We start from the raw sequence: 16,147 nt of genomic DNA, 5'->3' as shown, positions 1-16,147 counted from the left end.
CGAATTTAAACTCTGGCTAATCATCATGGCAGACAACCTTCTAGCAGAAGCCCCAAGTCTTTCTTATAGTGGAAAACGCATTGTTACCAACTCGAGATTGCGCGGTGTTGCGGGGCCGGCTGGGAATTCTAATTTTTTATGGGAATCTCGATGTAGTCCGGTGTCCGTGGAACCCAAAAGGGTTCTGCTCGCGAATCGTGCGAAGTTGATTGAACAAGACAACTAGTAACGAATAACTTTGAACCAAATAAAGATTATTGAACTGAACTGAATTTAATTATTGAATATTAACCAGAACTATTAAGAAACGAACAAAGATATTTAAAGATTGATCAAAGGTTGGGCTTTATTATAACACGTCCGTGCTTTTACAACGTCGGTGATGAATTGCGAGGCGAAGAAACAGGCTTCTTCATACGTTCGTTCCTCTTTTAAAATCAATGCATTGTTTTCGAGCGATAAGGAAGGAGGCGAAGACAAATTTAAAATGTAATAAACTTCATCCTTAACTCTTTAAAGTTCGAACTTCGCGCTCCAAGAGCTTGCGCTAAACGCCGCTAGAGCGAGAATCGCAACAGCGGTACGCAACATGATAACGATACATCGATGTTTTTATAATCGATATTTAAAGATCGAATGAATGTTTTTCGATGTTTTTGGTTATCATTATGCTGAGTAGAAATCATTTCTTTAGGATAAAAATTATTTTTCAAGTTTAATGCTTTATCAGCTTTAGAAGTAGTTCTTAAGCTAAGTGATCAGAACTGCACGGATATCAACCCACAATTTTCAATACCGATAACTATCGATAGTGAAAATAAACCATCGATAGTTCTCCACCACTACATAAATCTGTATTTCTGAATGTGTATTTTACACACATGAATTTAGGGAGCGCAATAGAATGTGACTTGCATAGATATATGTATTTAACATATTAATTTATAGCAATAGATATTATCAATTAAAATCACGCCTGAATATTTCTCGCGTGATTATTTTTTCAATCTTTTATGCCGTAATTCCTTACTCAACTGAAAAGCTGATAAGCACGTGTTAGCAATGCCATTGAATATTTCCACCGAAGTACTTTAATGAGCTTGCACTTTAACCGTAAAGTGTTATGTTCCTTCGATAACTCAGTATTTGAATCCTGTATATAAGTTTGCATACGTACAAACGTGTACATATATTTATATATAAATAAACATGTGGCAGCGAATATACTATTGGATATAATGCCATACGTGTATATAACGTATGAGTAGTTGTGTTTCTTCTCCTATGAAAGATTACGTTTTGATTTTGGTTATGACAAGTACGAAGTTGAACAAAATTCAAAAAATACGATTAATATAAATTGAAACAATAGAAATGGTTATAACCAAGAATCATTCAATAACTCGATCATCGAATTGCTTACGAAAGTATCGAATGCTATTCGTATTCGGCATCACCGTACTATGCGTACAAATTTATTTAGCTCATATGTTTTTTGGCTGGGAAATTCGGAGTCGGAAATCTAGCCGATTATCTTCGGAAGAAGTAAGTTCCGTTGAAATTTTTATTACACTCTAAATTTTAATCGGCGGTAGTGTCATCGAACTTATTTGCTTTACACAGGATGATGCGCCGCAACCTGAAGAAGACAAAGGTCTACCGAAAGGCTTACGTCAATTGAAGCTTCCACCAGACAAACAAACTAATGTGAATAAGGTTTTACAATCTCAGCGAAACCACACTACTAGAATAAAGTTAGATCGTAAATCATTAAACTTTATACCATCTTGTGAATTTACCGGCAGAGAAGCAGTGAGTGCTGTGACACGTGCACAAAGCCAAGTATGCAAACAATGCATTGTCAATGTGACTTGCCTTAACCAACAGGGATTATTGTATCCAGAAAGAATACAGTCTCTGTGCCCCCATTCTTCAGGATTTATAGACAAGCCTGTCAGTTTAGGATGTTTTAAAGACGATAAAACAGTAAGAATACTCTCTGGTTATTATCATGTCTTTAAAGGGAACAATTCTCCAGAGCGTTGTGCGCTCCTATGCCTGCAATCAGGATATTCGTACGCTGGTACAGAATATTCGTAAGTATTATCAGTTTAAACATATACAAGCCGGGGCAATAGCTTTGTCCACTTGGAACATCTCCGCTGTTTTTAGATGTATTAAGAAGAATGTTGCTTACAAAAGTTGTGTGGTACCAAGATGGTCATAGCAGTGCATGCTGTAATGATTCAGTGCCTGTATTTTCTGATATGGTCAGCTTTTCTTGATAGACAGTGCCTGTTTTACTAATTGCTTTGCTGTGTCTAGCTGTTTGCAGCAGAGAGGAAAACATGGGGATATTATTCCGAAAGGGACCTATGACTGATCGAGACTGAGGTTTTTGGGAAGGGGGGGGAGGAGGTGTGGACCCTAAATCTAAAATTGTAGCTTGGGGTATTTATTAGTTTCCGAAATATTAATACAAAATTTTGTTAATTTTTTTTAAAAATTTTTTTTTAATGTTGGTGCAGGCCCCCCTTACCCGAGAACCCTCGCATCCCAAATTTTTTGTATTTGAAATTTTGTAACCACAGTCTCGTTTTTAGCATCGCCAAACTCACATCAGTTCGTTACTACGTTCGGGCACTTTTGCCTGAATGGTAATAGTCCAACGCTTTGACACCATAAGATACACCCCTCTCGCGACACTAATACTTCTGAAACAAGGCTTTCTAAATTCCAATTTCTCTCAAGAGAGTTATTTAGGTCTGTTAACGCCATTAGAACGATCGAATAAACGGTAGTGCACGCTTCACGATACAATTCGAACTGTCTCGCCAGTGGCGGATTTAAGGAAAAAGGCCCAGGTTGCAAACGTTCTGGGGCCCATTTTTTCGGGAAAATGAAAAGATAGTTTACTAAAAGCGGGCTAAGGGTAGTATTACTGAAAAAAAATATAAAAAAATATATATTTTTCCAAGAAAATGAAGAGTTAGTTTACTAAAAACAGTCTTAGTGTAGTAGTACAGAAAAAATATAGTTTGGATAAAATCATAATTTTTTTTTCACCTTTTGACTGCGCCGCACTCTCGGCGAGAACCATCAATACAGACGGCGCGATATTCGTATATCAGTCGCTGCGACTGGTTATCCACTGACTACCTACTGACTAAAACGGCACCCGGAGATTTGATACCATTCTTAGGGGTTAAAAAAATAAATAATTGCAAATAAATTAAAAATATTCAGTTTTTCTTTCGTATATATTGATAAACTTGTGAGAGCGTATATATACGCCTTTCGTAGTCAAAGGGTTAAGGATGGGGCCCTGGGTGGGGAGCCTTTTAGGCGGGGGCACAGGCGGCAACTGCTCATCGGCCGCCCTGTTAAATCCGCCACTGTCTCGCGTTTCTTCAAGCAACAATTGTTGCATGTTGCACGCCGCCGCGCGATGCTTCTAATCACAGTCATTTTAAGCATCGCCAAACCCACATCGGGTCGCTACCCCATGCTTTACGCGCCCGCTCGCGGGCGCGCATCGCCCGGACCAATCTTGCCCCAACCAATACTAATACCCGGGACAAGTTGGAAAGTGAAATGCGTTGTGTCGATCTAAGTCAACAGAAATATTGTTAAGAGGAGGGACCGTGATAAAGTGATTAAAAAAGATCGGCGAGGTGTACCCTTTTATGCACAATTACCCCTGTATCTTTTGAACGCATTAATTACCGAAGCTAAAATTTTATATTTGAAGTCTTTCCACACCCCTTGTAATACCCACCAAGTTTCATCTCGATCGGCCACCGGTCCCTTTCGGAAGCACAGCCAAATTTTTTCCTATACATATAAACGGCGGTCGGCTTTAGTTTTCGAGATATTCATAAAAATATTTTGGTATTCGGAATCAGGTACATCTGTGTTTATCTTTTCCTAGATATCGGTACAGGTATGGAGCTAGATTTGGGGTGAGACCGCGGCGACGCGTGAGTAATTAAAAAAAAAGTCAACACTATAGTGAATTACACTTAAGAGTAGACTCGTTCCGCACAACGATGACTCTGAGGAGGCTGTTGATTAGTAGAAAATCGGGAGAGAAAGCGCTACGACCAATCGCGTGCGCAGGAAGTAGTGGGAGCTGCGCAGATCGGTTGCAAATCAGCGGGCACGTAGGTCTACTCTTATATGGAATGGTATATACAGTGGCGGATTTAACAGGGATGCTGATGAGCAGTTGCCGCCTGGGCCCCTGCCCAGGAGACCCCCCCAGGGCCCCATCTCCCAAAAAATATTATGATTAGGTATAGGTATCCAAACACCACATTTTTTTCGTACTACTACACTTGGCCCATTTTTAGTAAACTAGGTACTTCTTCATTTTCCCAAAAAATGGGCCCCTCAGAACGTTTGCCACCTGGGCCACTTTTCTTGAATCCGCCACTGGGTATATACATACACATATTAGCGCCCTCCCAAATCTAGCTCTATACCTATACCGATATCTCGTAAGATACTGAGCCATAATAGTACAATCCGGCGACACTGTGCCATTTGTATACAACCAGAGACGAGATATTTCACGAGTCTGTTCTGTATTTGCAGTTATGTCTAACGAATCTAGCAAATCTAACCCAAAACTAACTCAAATTATAAAACCAAAGCAAGAAATTTAAAAAATATTTTTGAGAATATTTCGGAAACTAAGACTGAGTGGCGGAAATATGTATAGGGAAAAGCTGTTCAGAATGTTGACCTTGACAACATATTTCAAGGTCATTGGAATCCATGAGGGGGGTGCTATGCGACAAGTTTACACATTCCAGAAATGATAAGTGTATATGCTTCAATAATTTGATAATTACATTGGTAATGTTATTGGACGTCGCGTCGAGCACTCCGTATAATCTGAGAATCATTATTTTACGTTTTCCTTTAACGTAGAACGACCATATGCTATACATTGTTAAAATCATCTAAACACTTACTGTTGCATTAAGGATAAAAAAGTATGGCATGCCAACTAAAAAAATGGAGATGACCCTAAAACCTTTGATACACTTACATCCATAAGAAAATTATTACTGCTATATTATGATTCCCTTGCTATCATACAACTTTCGTAAGTAATATTTTTTCATATATATCAAAATAACGGAGATGTTCTAAGTGGAAAAAATTATTGCTCCACTCTGTGTATTTATTAATCATTAATATGCGAGACAATTGAGAAACATGTTCCTCTTTCCCTGTTGAGTATGGTGACATCTAAAACAGGCTACCTGAATAACTCGCCTGCTTTTGACATAATTTGATGTCAATAGTTTTTCCGCAGGTGTAGGTGCAGATGAGATGCGAAAGGTCAACTTTGTTTTTTTAAGTGGAATGATATGCTTTTTTACTTATCTTCTACTTATCTTTTCCATCGTAGTTAAGGACCTTCAAGATTACATACATTGACACATTAGCATTAGATACATTGTATGTATCTAAAAACGTTCTATTGGAAGGTAATTTAAAAAAAACATATTATTTCATTAAAAAAAAATAAAAATAACCTTCGCATCTCCTCTACACCTCCACCTATAAAAAACTATTGACATCAAATTATGCCCCCCTTGAAACCAAGTAAGATTGGTCTGATGGATTTTTTTCTAGCGCTAAAAGCAGGTGAGTTATGACCGGTTTTAGATGCCTCATCCTGCATACAGGGTGTCCCAAACTTCAGGGACTTCCCGGAACATGCAATATCCTGATGCAAGGAGACATCGAAAAGCCCTTCACTCTTTTTGGGATCCGAGGCTTCGTTCTCGAGATATTAACAGCTGAATTATTAGAGGCTGAACATCTGGGCCTGGAAGTTTAAAGCCGAGTCAGGTGAGCACGCGGTAGCGTACGTTGACAAGCGCACGCAGGTGGCGCGTGTAGATACAGACCCACGCACAGCCCACTATGTTGGTTCAAACCGTGAAAATGTCCAGTGCGGCAGTTTTATGTGTGAACCTGTATCTACACGCGTCTCCTGCGCGACTAGGATATTCCGCTGCTAATATTCAACTGTTAATATCTCGAGAATGAAGCCTCGGACCCAAAAACGGTAAAGGATTTTTCGATGTCTTCTTGTCTCAGAATATTGCATGTTCCGGGAAGTCCCTAAATTTTGGGACGCTCTATATATATATATTAGGTCATCTCATAAGTAATGCGGGTAATAGTCCCATAAGTGAAATAAACAAATACCCTAGAATGAGTCGAATTCAACATCTGGGCTAATTCGTCACTAATTATTATTGAATTTCGTTCAACAGTAACCCGTAAAACGGTTTCATGGAACTCTTCAGGGCTCCCGGCACGAGGTTCATCTTCTAGACTCTAGTCCCCAGCTCGAAAGTTCTTAATCCATCTTTAACTACTGGCTTGCACTAATATAATCTGTCTACATAACTCAAATATGTCTTTCACTACTATAGTCGCATTATTTTCTTTATTAAACTCATGTAAAATAACATGCCGAATATGTCCTTTCGTCACTTGCATTTTAAACGTTTGTAATAACATTTAATCTGCACTCGCGGATTTTGGATGAAAGATTTTCTAAAGGTTCCTATTTACGGTCGCGACTAATTCCATTGACTAAACTCAGCTCTCAGAAAAACCGCATTACTTATAGTATGAAGCTAACCTAATTACTTAAAAACTTTTATTATGATACATAAGCACTTGAAAATTATTATGAATTATTCTTCACACGCGTGCATATAAACTGGTCTTGAACCTTTAAACATACAATTACTTGTGACTATCAGCGCAATAGTGGCGTAAACCCAAAACTTTTGTTTTGAAATTGCGCCTAATGAAATTATTAACGTTCTAAAGTCGTTGCTTTAATTTCTATTTTTAGGCACATAAGTGTGATTTTTTAAAAAATATAATTGCTAAGGTGTGTATTATTAGTATATAACTGTAAATGTATGAATATTGGAGAATTACTATTGCGTGACGTAGATTAACAAAATGCTCGGTGCAAAAACACATTTTTGACCTGCCATTTTGTAGATGTTTTTGGAAGGTTGCTTAGGCCACTATAGAATTAAAATGTTGCTGTATAAGAGGTGGTTTAGACTGACAATGAAATGTCAATCCACCCAAAATTGTGGGTAAGGCCACTATTGCGCTGATTAACAAGTTGACTGCTAACCCTGATAACCAGCAGTCTCCAGTCTGACATCAGACTGGTAGCAGGGTCTGGCTCTAGCATGAGAGCGCAGAGTCTGACGTCAGAACCGTAGCAAACGGCAGAATCTGCTGCGGATTTGCTGCCGATCTGACATCAAGCACTGACATTAGGCTCTGCACTTCAGAACGCAGCCATCTGCGGACACAGACGACTACGGTTCTGATGTCAGATTCTGCCGCCCAGATCTGGCTATCAGGGAAGTACAAGTTAACGTGTAGCTGACAATCTGTTCACAGACGCTACTTATGAGTTATCTTGTAAGGACAGACTTGTCAAAGAGAAGGTATAGTGCCTATCCGAGATATAGTGACTTAGGTGTGAAGTCCCTCAGCGGGGTCTTACCTACCTATCAGACTACCTCTTTCAGGACTGTATTTAGAGAAGACCAGGACAAAACCGGGACCCTAACAAAAAATAAAACAGAAATTGAAGATACGGTTTATCATTATTAAAAGACATCAATTAAGCTTTGATTAATTATTATATTGGTTCATAAATTCTCCACTACTGTTCTAATGCAGTACATATACCTTACTAAAATGTATTTGTATTTAATATGAGACAATTTTTAATAGCCAGTAGCAAAGCTTAATTTATGTCTTTTAATAATGATAAACCGTATCATCAATTTCTGTTTTATTTACTGTTAGGGCCCCGGTTTTGTCCTGGTATTCTCTAAATACAGTCCTGCAGGAGGTAGTAGGGGGGCACGTTTAGCGGCCAGTACCCAGCAGGGTGTCGGGTGAGTCCCCGCTAAGGGACTTCACACCTAAGTCACTATATCTCGGGTAGGCACTATATACTAACAAGAGGCGACACTCCGAGCGGTATCTTTGAAGTTCTTCGTTGGCTTGTCCCTTTAAATTGGTTATATTGGCAGCTGTATATCTTCGTCTTACTATCGCCTCTTGTTAATCCCTCTTCTTTCCGACTACCGAATGGACATTTAAATTGGTTGTGCATTTCGTCTCTCTCTAAAACTAGTTTCATCGTCAGAGTGTCGCCTCTTAGTATACCTTCTCCTTGGACTTGTCCTGGGTAAAGATTAGTATTCGGAATCATTTTATCCAATGGCAGTGCGCCAGTCAACATGATAATGAAAGTTCAAGCAATACATATTGTTATTATTGATAAGAAAGGAAAGGAATTTTTTTTCATAATATTTCAATCTGCCTTTCAATTTGTTAAACAGAACTCTTGTATGACTTTCCTTATGTGTTACAATTAAGATACCATAATAACTAGTTTGAATTCGCATAGTTACCACTGGAATATATAGCACTTATATTTTGAAATGTATTATACCGAATATGTATATCAGATAAATGTTTAATTTCAGTGTTGAATGCTTCTGTGGAATGGAAAAACCATCGCAACTAAAGCGGTTACCAGATTCTAGTTGTAATATGAAATGTTCTGGTAATCCAAAATATTCTTGTGGTGGATATTTGACTATTAATGTGTTTTGGACTGGAATTCAGAGTAAGGAAGTAAACACATTAGTTCACTTGTTTACAATACAATAGTGCCCCGTTAGCTGGCCGGGGTCCGTGATCATGTCCGGACGTCTATCTGGGAAGGTAGAGTTCCAAGAATTCGAGTGACTGATTTAGAAACATTCGGAGTGAGATACCGACACCCGGTACGTGATAGCGATGTCTTAAGCCGGTAGGTTGTTAAAACAAACATGCCTGGGCATCGGGATAAGCTAGCTCCGTTCAGCCAGGAATTCACGTAAGAGCTAAATTAAGCTATGCTACGCTATGCTATGCTATACTAAGTTTTAAAAAATTAGCTTCAATGCAACCTCATGAAACCGTTTCAACCAACAGCTAACAAGGGAAAATCCCTATCCCGAAAATTAAAAAAATTCTGAAACTTTGTGAATTTATGTGGGATTTCCTCCTAATTACAGCGCAATTTTTGTTTGCTGCCCAAATTCACTCCACGGGGGTGGAATTAACCCCTGAAAATTCGGCTATTTTCCGATTTTATTTTGTAACTCGCAATCTGTAAGAGATAGGAAAAAATTTTCAATACAAATGTTACTTCTTTTAATTAGATCTATCATTTGGTGAAAAAAATATTTCACAGTTCACGAGTTATAACACAAAATCGGAAAATAACCGGATTTTCAGGGGTCAATTACACCCCCTTAGAGTGAATTTGGGCAACACACAAAAATTGCGTTGTAATGAGGAGGAAATTCTCTACATATTCACAAAGTTTCAGAATTTTTCGAATTTCCGGGTTCGGGATGTTCCCTTGTAAGTTATGTTTTATAGCACAGCCAGATATAGCATAACATAGTAAAGCATAGCTTAGCTTAACTTCCAGGTGGATCTTCGGCTTTCTAATTGTAAGAACTCGTAAGGATAGCGACGGTCAGCTAACGAGACACTACTGTATATACATTTATGACATCTGACGATTATAAATTTAGACAAATTGTACGTCTTTCGTAATAGGATTCAAAGCACAGGAAGCTCGAAATACAAGTACAGAGACTGAAAAAGGAAAGCCTGCTCGAATAGCTTACCTATTAACAGTAAATGGCAGAGCTAGTCGGCAAGTGAAACGACTCATCAGGATTCTTTACCATCCTTCACATTTATTTTACATTCACGTCGATGCGGTAATTAAATAATTTTCTTTCCCAGTTTATCATATAAGTATTTCTCAATAATATATTTATTGTAAATTTTTCTAGCGACAAGATTATCTTTACCGAGAAATGTTAGAATTAGAAAAGTCTTGTAAAACGAACAATATTAAAGTGGCAAGAGGGGAAGGTTTGCGACATGCAAGTATTTGGGGAGGTGCAAGTCTTTTAACAACTTTCTTAAAGTCTGCGCAGCAAATGCTCGCGCATAATCATCATTGGGATTTTCTTGTCAATTTATCAGAATCTGACTTTCCTATTAAAAGCAATATGCAATTAACTCAGTTTCTTGGCCTAAACAAAGGTATGAATTTTGTAAAATCACATGGAAGAGAAGTCCAACGATTTATCACCAAACAAGGTTTGGATAAAACTTTCGTAGAATGTGAGACTCGTATGTGGAGAATCGGGGACCGCAAATTACCAGATGGTAAATTTTCTCTTTTCTGGTGGTTCTAAACTCTAAAGCAGGCCTGCCCTTTACGGTGCAAATACCTCCTGAAGTTCTGGGACCCGGGCAACAGCCGAGCGCGGGACTGTTACGTTGCTAACCACAGGATGGGCTGCAGGAGAACTGCACGAGTGTGCGTCCATGTAGGCTCGTACCACGAGTAGACACTCGTGGGATACGAGCCTACATGGATGCACACTCATGCAGTTCTCCCGCATCTCTCGCAACGGGTAACATTAGAACAATCCCGCGCTCGGCTGTTGCCTGGGTCCCAGAACTTCAGGAAGTATTTGCACCGTAAAGGGCAGGCCTGCTCTAAAGTGATTCAAAGTATCTTGAGTAAAACCCATAATTATTTACAGGTATTCAAATAGATGGTGGCAGTGATTGGGTAGCCTTAAGCAGAGAATTTGTGGAATATGTTGCTGACCCAAATCCAGATGCGTTAGTGACTGATCTATTAAGAGTATTTGAATATACCTTACTGCCCGTTGAATCCTTTTTTCATACAGTTTTACGCAATTCAAGGTTTTGCAACACTTACATAGATAACAATTTACATGTTACTAACTGGAAAAGAAAGTTAGGTTGTAAATGCCAGTATAAAGCTGTAGTGGATTGGTGCGGTTGCAGTCCAAATGACTTCAAGCTTGAAAATTTTAGCAGAATTCGAAATACAGTGGACCGGAATTTATTTTTCGCTAGAAAGTTCGAATCTATAATTGACCAAAGAATTATAGACAGGGTAGAGGAATGGTTGTACCCTGAAAGAATGAATAAAACTATTACAGCGAACGGTTATGATGCATATTGGCAAAGTTTATATCACGCAGCGGATTTAAGTCCTTTGGTTGACGATGCGCAACTAACTGTTTCAAACTCTTTAGCAAGATTGAGTTTCCGTAAACTGCAGATAAACTACAAGAATGTTAATGTTTTGGAGACAACTGCCTATTTCAGACAGAACCAGTTTATTGGGATATTAATTCTTACAGAAGCTATAGTACAAGAGCCATTACTTCAACGAGAACGCGTGGAACGAATTGAAGTTTTGGTATATTTAAGACATAACTTTTCTACTAGCAGAGAATGGTTGGGGAAGATACAAAGTTTGTTTATTAACACTGATTACGATCAAAAGGAGAAAATATTTAGAAATTTAATGGGAAGTGTAGGACCATACTCGTATCCAATTTTATCATATGAATTTGATACTGCAATCACAGTACCACAAAACCTATCGATACTATGGGTGGATCCGTATGGTCGATTAGCTGATGTTAACTACATACAACTTGAAGATGTGTCATTGGTAATTATATGAACCTTCCAATCGACTACACTCCTCACATTAATTAAAGGATCACCTCTCCAGGAGCCCGAAAAATAGCGGCAAGTTCACATGGTCATAACTCCGGTAAAAATAGTGGTATCGATATTTTGAAAATATTGTTTGAAAGCGTGGAATCTCTACTTTCAGCCCCCTTTTTAAATTTTAGATGCATTGCTTTTCGGCAAACTTATAGCAATATAAAGAGCACTTGGTCAATTTTAAAAAATTTTCTTCAACTTTGCAATGTTCCACGGGGAGTATGAATTTTTTTACACAAATTCCATTCACAGCAATCGAAAGCGGCTACTTTCCTGTGTAAGAAGAGAGTAACAAATTTCTTGTGCGATTTTTTTGGCCGAGTTATTCAACTTTGTAGTAAAGCCCGTTTTTTTTTAATTGCTTCTAGTAAGCGAACGAATCATCGTAGAACGTTCATGAAAAAAGCAATAGAAAGATCAGTCTTTTCTCTTTAAGACGCATCAATATGCTTAAAAATTGCACAAATTCCATTTTCTCTTCATCTCGCTATATCTTCGCGACGATAAATTCAAACTTAAAGGCCACAGGTAAGAAATTATCGCAGCGAGTTCTGGTGGCACTCAAATGAATCGGCAGACTCTCCGCTTTAAAATGAACTGAAGACATTGATGTTCCGATCATTCGTCGGCGAAGATACAGCGAGATGAAGATAAAATGGAATTTGTGCAATTTTTAAGAATATTTTGGAAAGGACATCAGAGACCGAAATTTTAAAAGAATCGAAAAAGTCGAAGATGCGTCTTAAAGAGAAAAGACTGATCTTTCTATTGTTTTTTTCATTAACGTTCTACGATGATTCGTTCGCTTACTAGAAGCAATTAAAATAAAAAAACGGGCTTTACTTCAAAGTTGAATAACTCAGCCAAAAAAAATCGCACAAGAAATTTGTTACTCTCTTCTTACACAGGACAGTAGCCGCTTTCGATTGCTGTGAATGGAATTTGTGTAAAAAAATCATACTCCCCGTGGAACATTGCAAAGTTGAAGAAATTTTTTTAAAATTGATCAAGTGCTCTTTATATTGCTATATGTTTGCCGAAAAGCAATGCATCTAAAATTTAAAAAAAGGGGGCTGAAAGTAGAGATTTCACGCTTTCAAACAATATTTTCAAAATATCGATACCACTATTTTTACCGGAGTTATGACAATGTGAACTTGCCGCTATTTTTCGGGCTCCTGGAGAGGTGATCCTTTAATTAATGTGAGGAGTGTATTTCCTGTATTCAAAATTCTTGTCAATAATTAATTCATTCCTTGTTTTCAGACCGGGCATGTTAAACCACAGTTCAGTGAACACCTGGTTGTGGGTACATGGCATTTGTTTCTAGCTGCTAATTCTTTGTTAGTAGCTAAAACGAATTTTCTAGTAACTCCTTTAGGGTATTGGAAGAATAAAAAGATTGATGCAGAAAAGGCTAAAGAAGTGAATAATGCATCTGACGATAGTTACCATATTACAGAGGAAATTACTAAAAAATGGTCACATTTATTGAGCTCTGTAAATATTCGCAAACAAACTGCGCACATTACGGATTACGAGAATAAATTTGATTCTAATTTGGATCAATGGATAGATAAATTAGTGCAGGAACATTATGAGATTGACCAAATGTGTAATTTTAATGATGACATTGATACAAAACTAAAATTACGAAAATGTATTAATACTCATTGGAGCTCCTTGAGCCCCGATTCAAAGGCTGATATCAGTACCCTATGTTAAACGTATTGATTAGTTTACTAAATATGTGCCATTCTCAACACTTTGAACTTTAACTTCAAACTTATTAAATATGTCTAAAGGTTAACAATCTTTTTAGATATTTTTATATCAAGTACATACTATACATATTCATACAGTCTATTTTAAAAGTATACTAAATGATGAAATTAAAAAGTTTTCAAACTAAAAGCAAGATAATTTTTTACATTTTCCTTTGAAATTATGAATTTTCAGTAAATTTAATCCTTTCCAACGTAATAAAGCAGTCTATTGTATGTAACATGTTTATAAGAAACTTTTGCTAGATTATATTGTTACGGATATTATTATTAGTTAACTGCATTGCGAATACAATGTCCATTTTGATTCCGCATAATTTTATACATACATGTCCCAGAATAAACATTTATTACCAATGTTTGGTCTGTTTATGTTTGCAAATTGTTGTTTCGATAAGCAATACAAATAAGTAATAATTAAGAGGACAAGAGTGTATATTTGCAAAATTCAGATAAGTGAATTTGAACAAAATATATAAGATATTTGATATCTTTATTGTGTATGTGTTATAAATATGTTTTAAGTATCTGTTACGTGCCTTTTATTTGTTTATGTTGTTATATTCTCTCGATTGTAAATCAAGTAGTTTGACCAAACGGGCGTGGTATCCGCTGAGTAAGAGTTAAATATTACAGATTCCTTTTCTATGTTTAATATACCTATATGCAAAGCAAATAGTAAAATCAGATTAATAACGTTCAAAGTTTATTATAGAACTTGAAATTTTACATGTAAATTTCATTTGCAACTTTCATTGTATATACTCTGAAATATTTATTTATTGTATCTCTGTATGCGTTTTGCAAGTAATCAATTATATTTTTCAGCATAGTATCAAATGTGTAGTTTCCACGTGTATTTATAGAATTTGTATTACATTCCTATAAAGTGTTGTTACATGTGCCTTCAGGTTTGTTAATTAGTAGGTAGTAAATTGTGATTTCATTAACTATATATTATATGTATATATTATGGAAAAATATAAGAAATTTGCTCCTTTCAGTTTCCAAATCTCATAATGATAAGGTACTATAACAATAACACTATAATCAGAATTAAAAAATATTTTACACAATCTTTTGTCATCTATTTATCAACCATTATACCGTTTACCTAAAACATAGTCTGGCTGAGGGGTGAAGGGGGATCAGGAGGAAAGGGGGAAGAATGGAGAGGGGGTGAGGAAACTGGACGGTGGAGGGCAGGGAGGAGTTCGTAAAGAAATTTGGTAAAAGAGGAGGGGAAAGGAGAGGAATAGAGGAGGAATGGGCGGAATTGAAGAAAAGAGTAAAAGGGGGTGGTGAAGGGGAGCAGAGGGGGAAGAAAGAGGGATGGTGGGACAAAGAGTGCAGCGAGGAGAAAAGGAGCTTGAGGAGAGAGCTAAGGAGGTGGAGAAAGGAAGGAGGAGATGGAAAAAAGGAGTACATGAGGATGTGTGACGAAAAGAAGAAAAAGGAGGTGGAAAGGTGGGAGAAGGAGGTGGAGGGGATAAGAACGGAGGGGCAAGTGTGGAAGGTGTTAAAAGGGTGAGAAAGATAAATGAGGGGATCAAAATGGAGGAATGGGACGAATATTTCAGGGAGTTGCTAGGGGGAGTGGAGTGGGGGGTAAGAAAGGGAGTAGAAAGAAGGAGAGGTGAGGATGCGAAGGGGGATATAGAAAAGAGGAGACTTATCTTAACCTTCTTAAAGGGTGCCGAGGGGGTTGAAAGACGGGAAGGCGGTGGGAGGGGACGGAATACCAAATGAGGTTTGGAAGTATGGAGGGGAGGAATGGTTGGGGGAGGAGGTATGCAATAGGGTATGGAAAGGGGATGGGTGGCTGGAAGAGTGGAGGATAGGAGTGGTGGTGCCAGTGGTGAAAAAAAGGGGTATGAAAAAGGGTGGAGGAATATAATAGAGGAGTAACACTGCCGCAGACACCCAGTAAACAAACTGACCACAATATGCCAGCAGATTCGAGGAGATCCTGACGTCAGATTCGGGACCTACTATGTCCGCATTTAACTATGGTTTTGTGGGCAGAGCCTGATGTTAGGATCTGACATCAGATTGACGGGAGATACCGAGCAGATCCTGCTGCCGTGGTCTGACCGCAAATGGATATCAGATTTCGATCAGATCTTGCTGACAAAAACCGACCGCAGATTGGCGGCAGAAATCAAGCAGAGCCTGATGTCAGAATCTGAACGCAAAACCATAGTTTAATGCGGACATACTAGGCAATTTTATATAATAGTATAGATTTAAAAACAGTCCGAAAGTCTTAAGCGTAAATAATATATAGAACACGTTTATAAGACCGACTTGAAAGATCTAATTCTTACCATATTTTATGGAAGAAAGAAAAGTTGGAAAACCATGTATTTAGACGGGTATTATAACATTTTTAATATTTTACTTAGCAGGTTGTTAGTCAATTGAGTGCCAGGGAGGCTCAAAATAATTATTTAAACTTTTAAAGACAGTTCTTCCAAATATAAAAGAATTAATGATAAACTATTGTCATTCAGTCATCTTAGGGCGGTATTATCAGTCGTTGCTTATTCTTAAGATCGTCTTAAGCATTCGGCATCCTTTACTAACTTACTAGACTAGTAGAGGATGCCGCATGCTGAAGACGATCTTAGTCTTAAGCAACGACTGATAAT

General features: G+C 37.8%; 1 protein-coding gene across 1 annotated transcript; it reads left to right on the top strand.

Moving 5' to 3' along the window:
- The first annotated feature begins 872 nt into the window (after window positions 1-872).
- On the top strand, window positions 873-14,336 carry Oxt (Xylosyltransferase oxt). The gene is made up of 7 exons (XM_076814044.1): window positions 873-1,545; window positions 1,624-2,096; window positions 8,568-8,710; window positions 9,697-9,863; window positions 9,939-10,320; window positions 10,704-11,653; window positions 12,979-14,336. The coding sequence occupies exons 1-7, from the start codon at window positions 1,375-1,377 to the stop codon at window positions 13,435-13,437; spliced, it is 2,745 nt and encodes a 914-aa protein (XP_076670159.1). The 5' UTR covers window positions 873-1,374; the 3' UTR covers window positions 13,438-14,336.
- Window positions 14,337-16,147: the final 1,811 nt, after the last annotated feature.

Source organism: Andrena cerasifolii, chromosome 6 (assembly GCF_050908995.1).
Source record: "Andrena cerasifolii isolate SP2316 chromosome 6, iyAndCera1_principal, whole genome shotgun sequence".
Classification (NCBI taxonomy): Eukaryota; Metazoa; Arthropoda; class Insecta; order Hymenoptera; family Andrenidae; genus Andrena; species Andrena cerasifolii.
The sequence above is the reverse complement of the archived record's forward strand: the minus strand, read 5'-3'. Positions and strand labels throughout refer to the sequence as shown.

Bases quoted from the DNA above. Each gene is read 5' to 3' on its own strand.
- Oxt (XM_076814044.1), top strand. From the start codon at position 1,375: ATGGTTATAACCAAGAATCATTCAATAACTCGATCATCGAATTGCTTA. The intron at 1,546-1,623 runs GTAAGTTCCGTT...TGCTTTACACAG, and splicing joins GCCGATTATCTTCGGAAGAA to GATGATGCGCCGCAACCTGA. The intron at 2,097-8,567 runs GTAAGTATTATC...GTTTAATTTCAG, and splicing joins TACGCTGGTACAGAATATTC to TGTTGAATGCTTCTGTGGAA.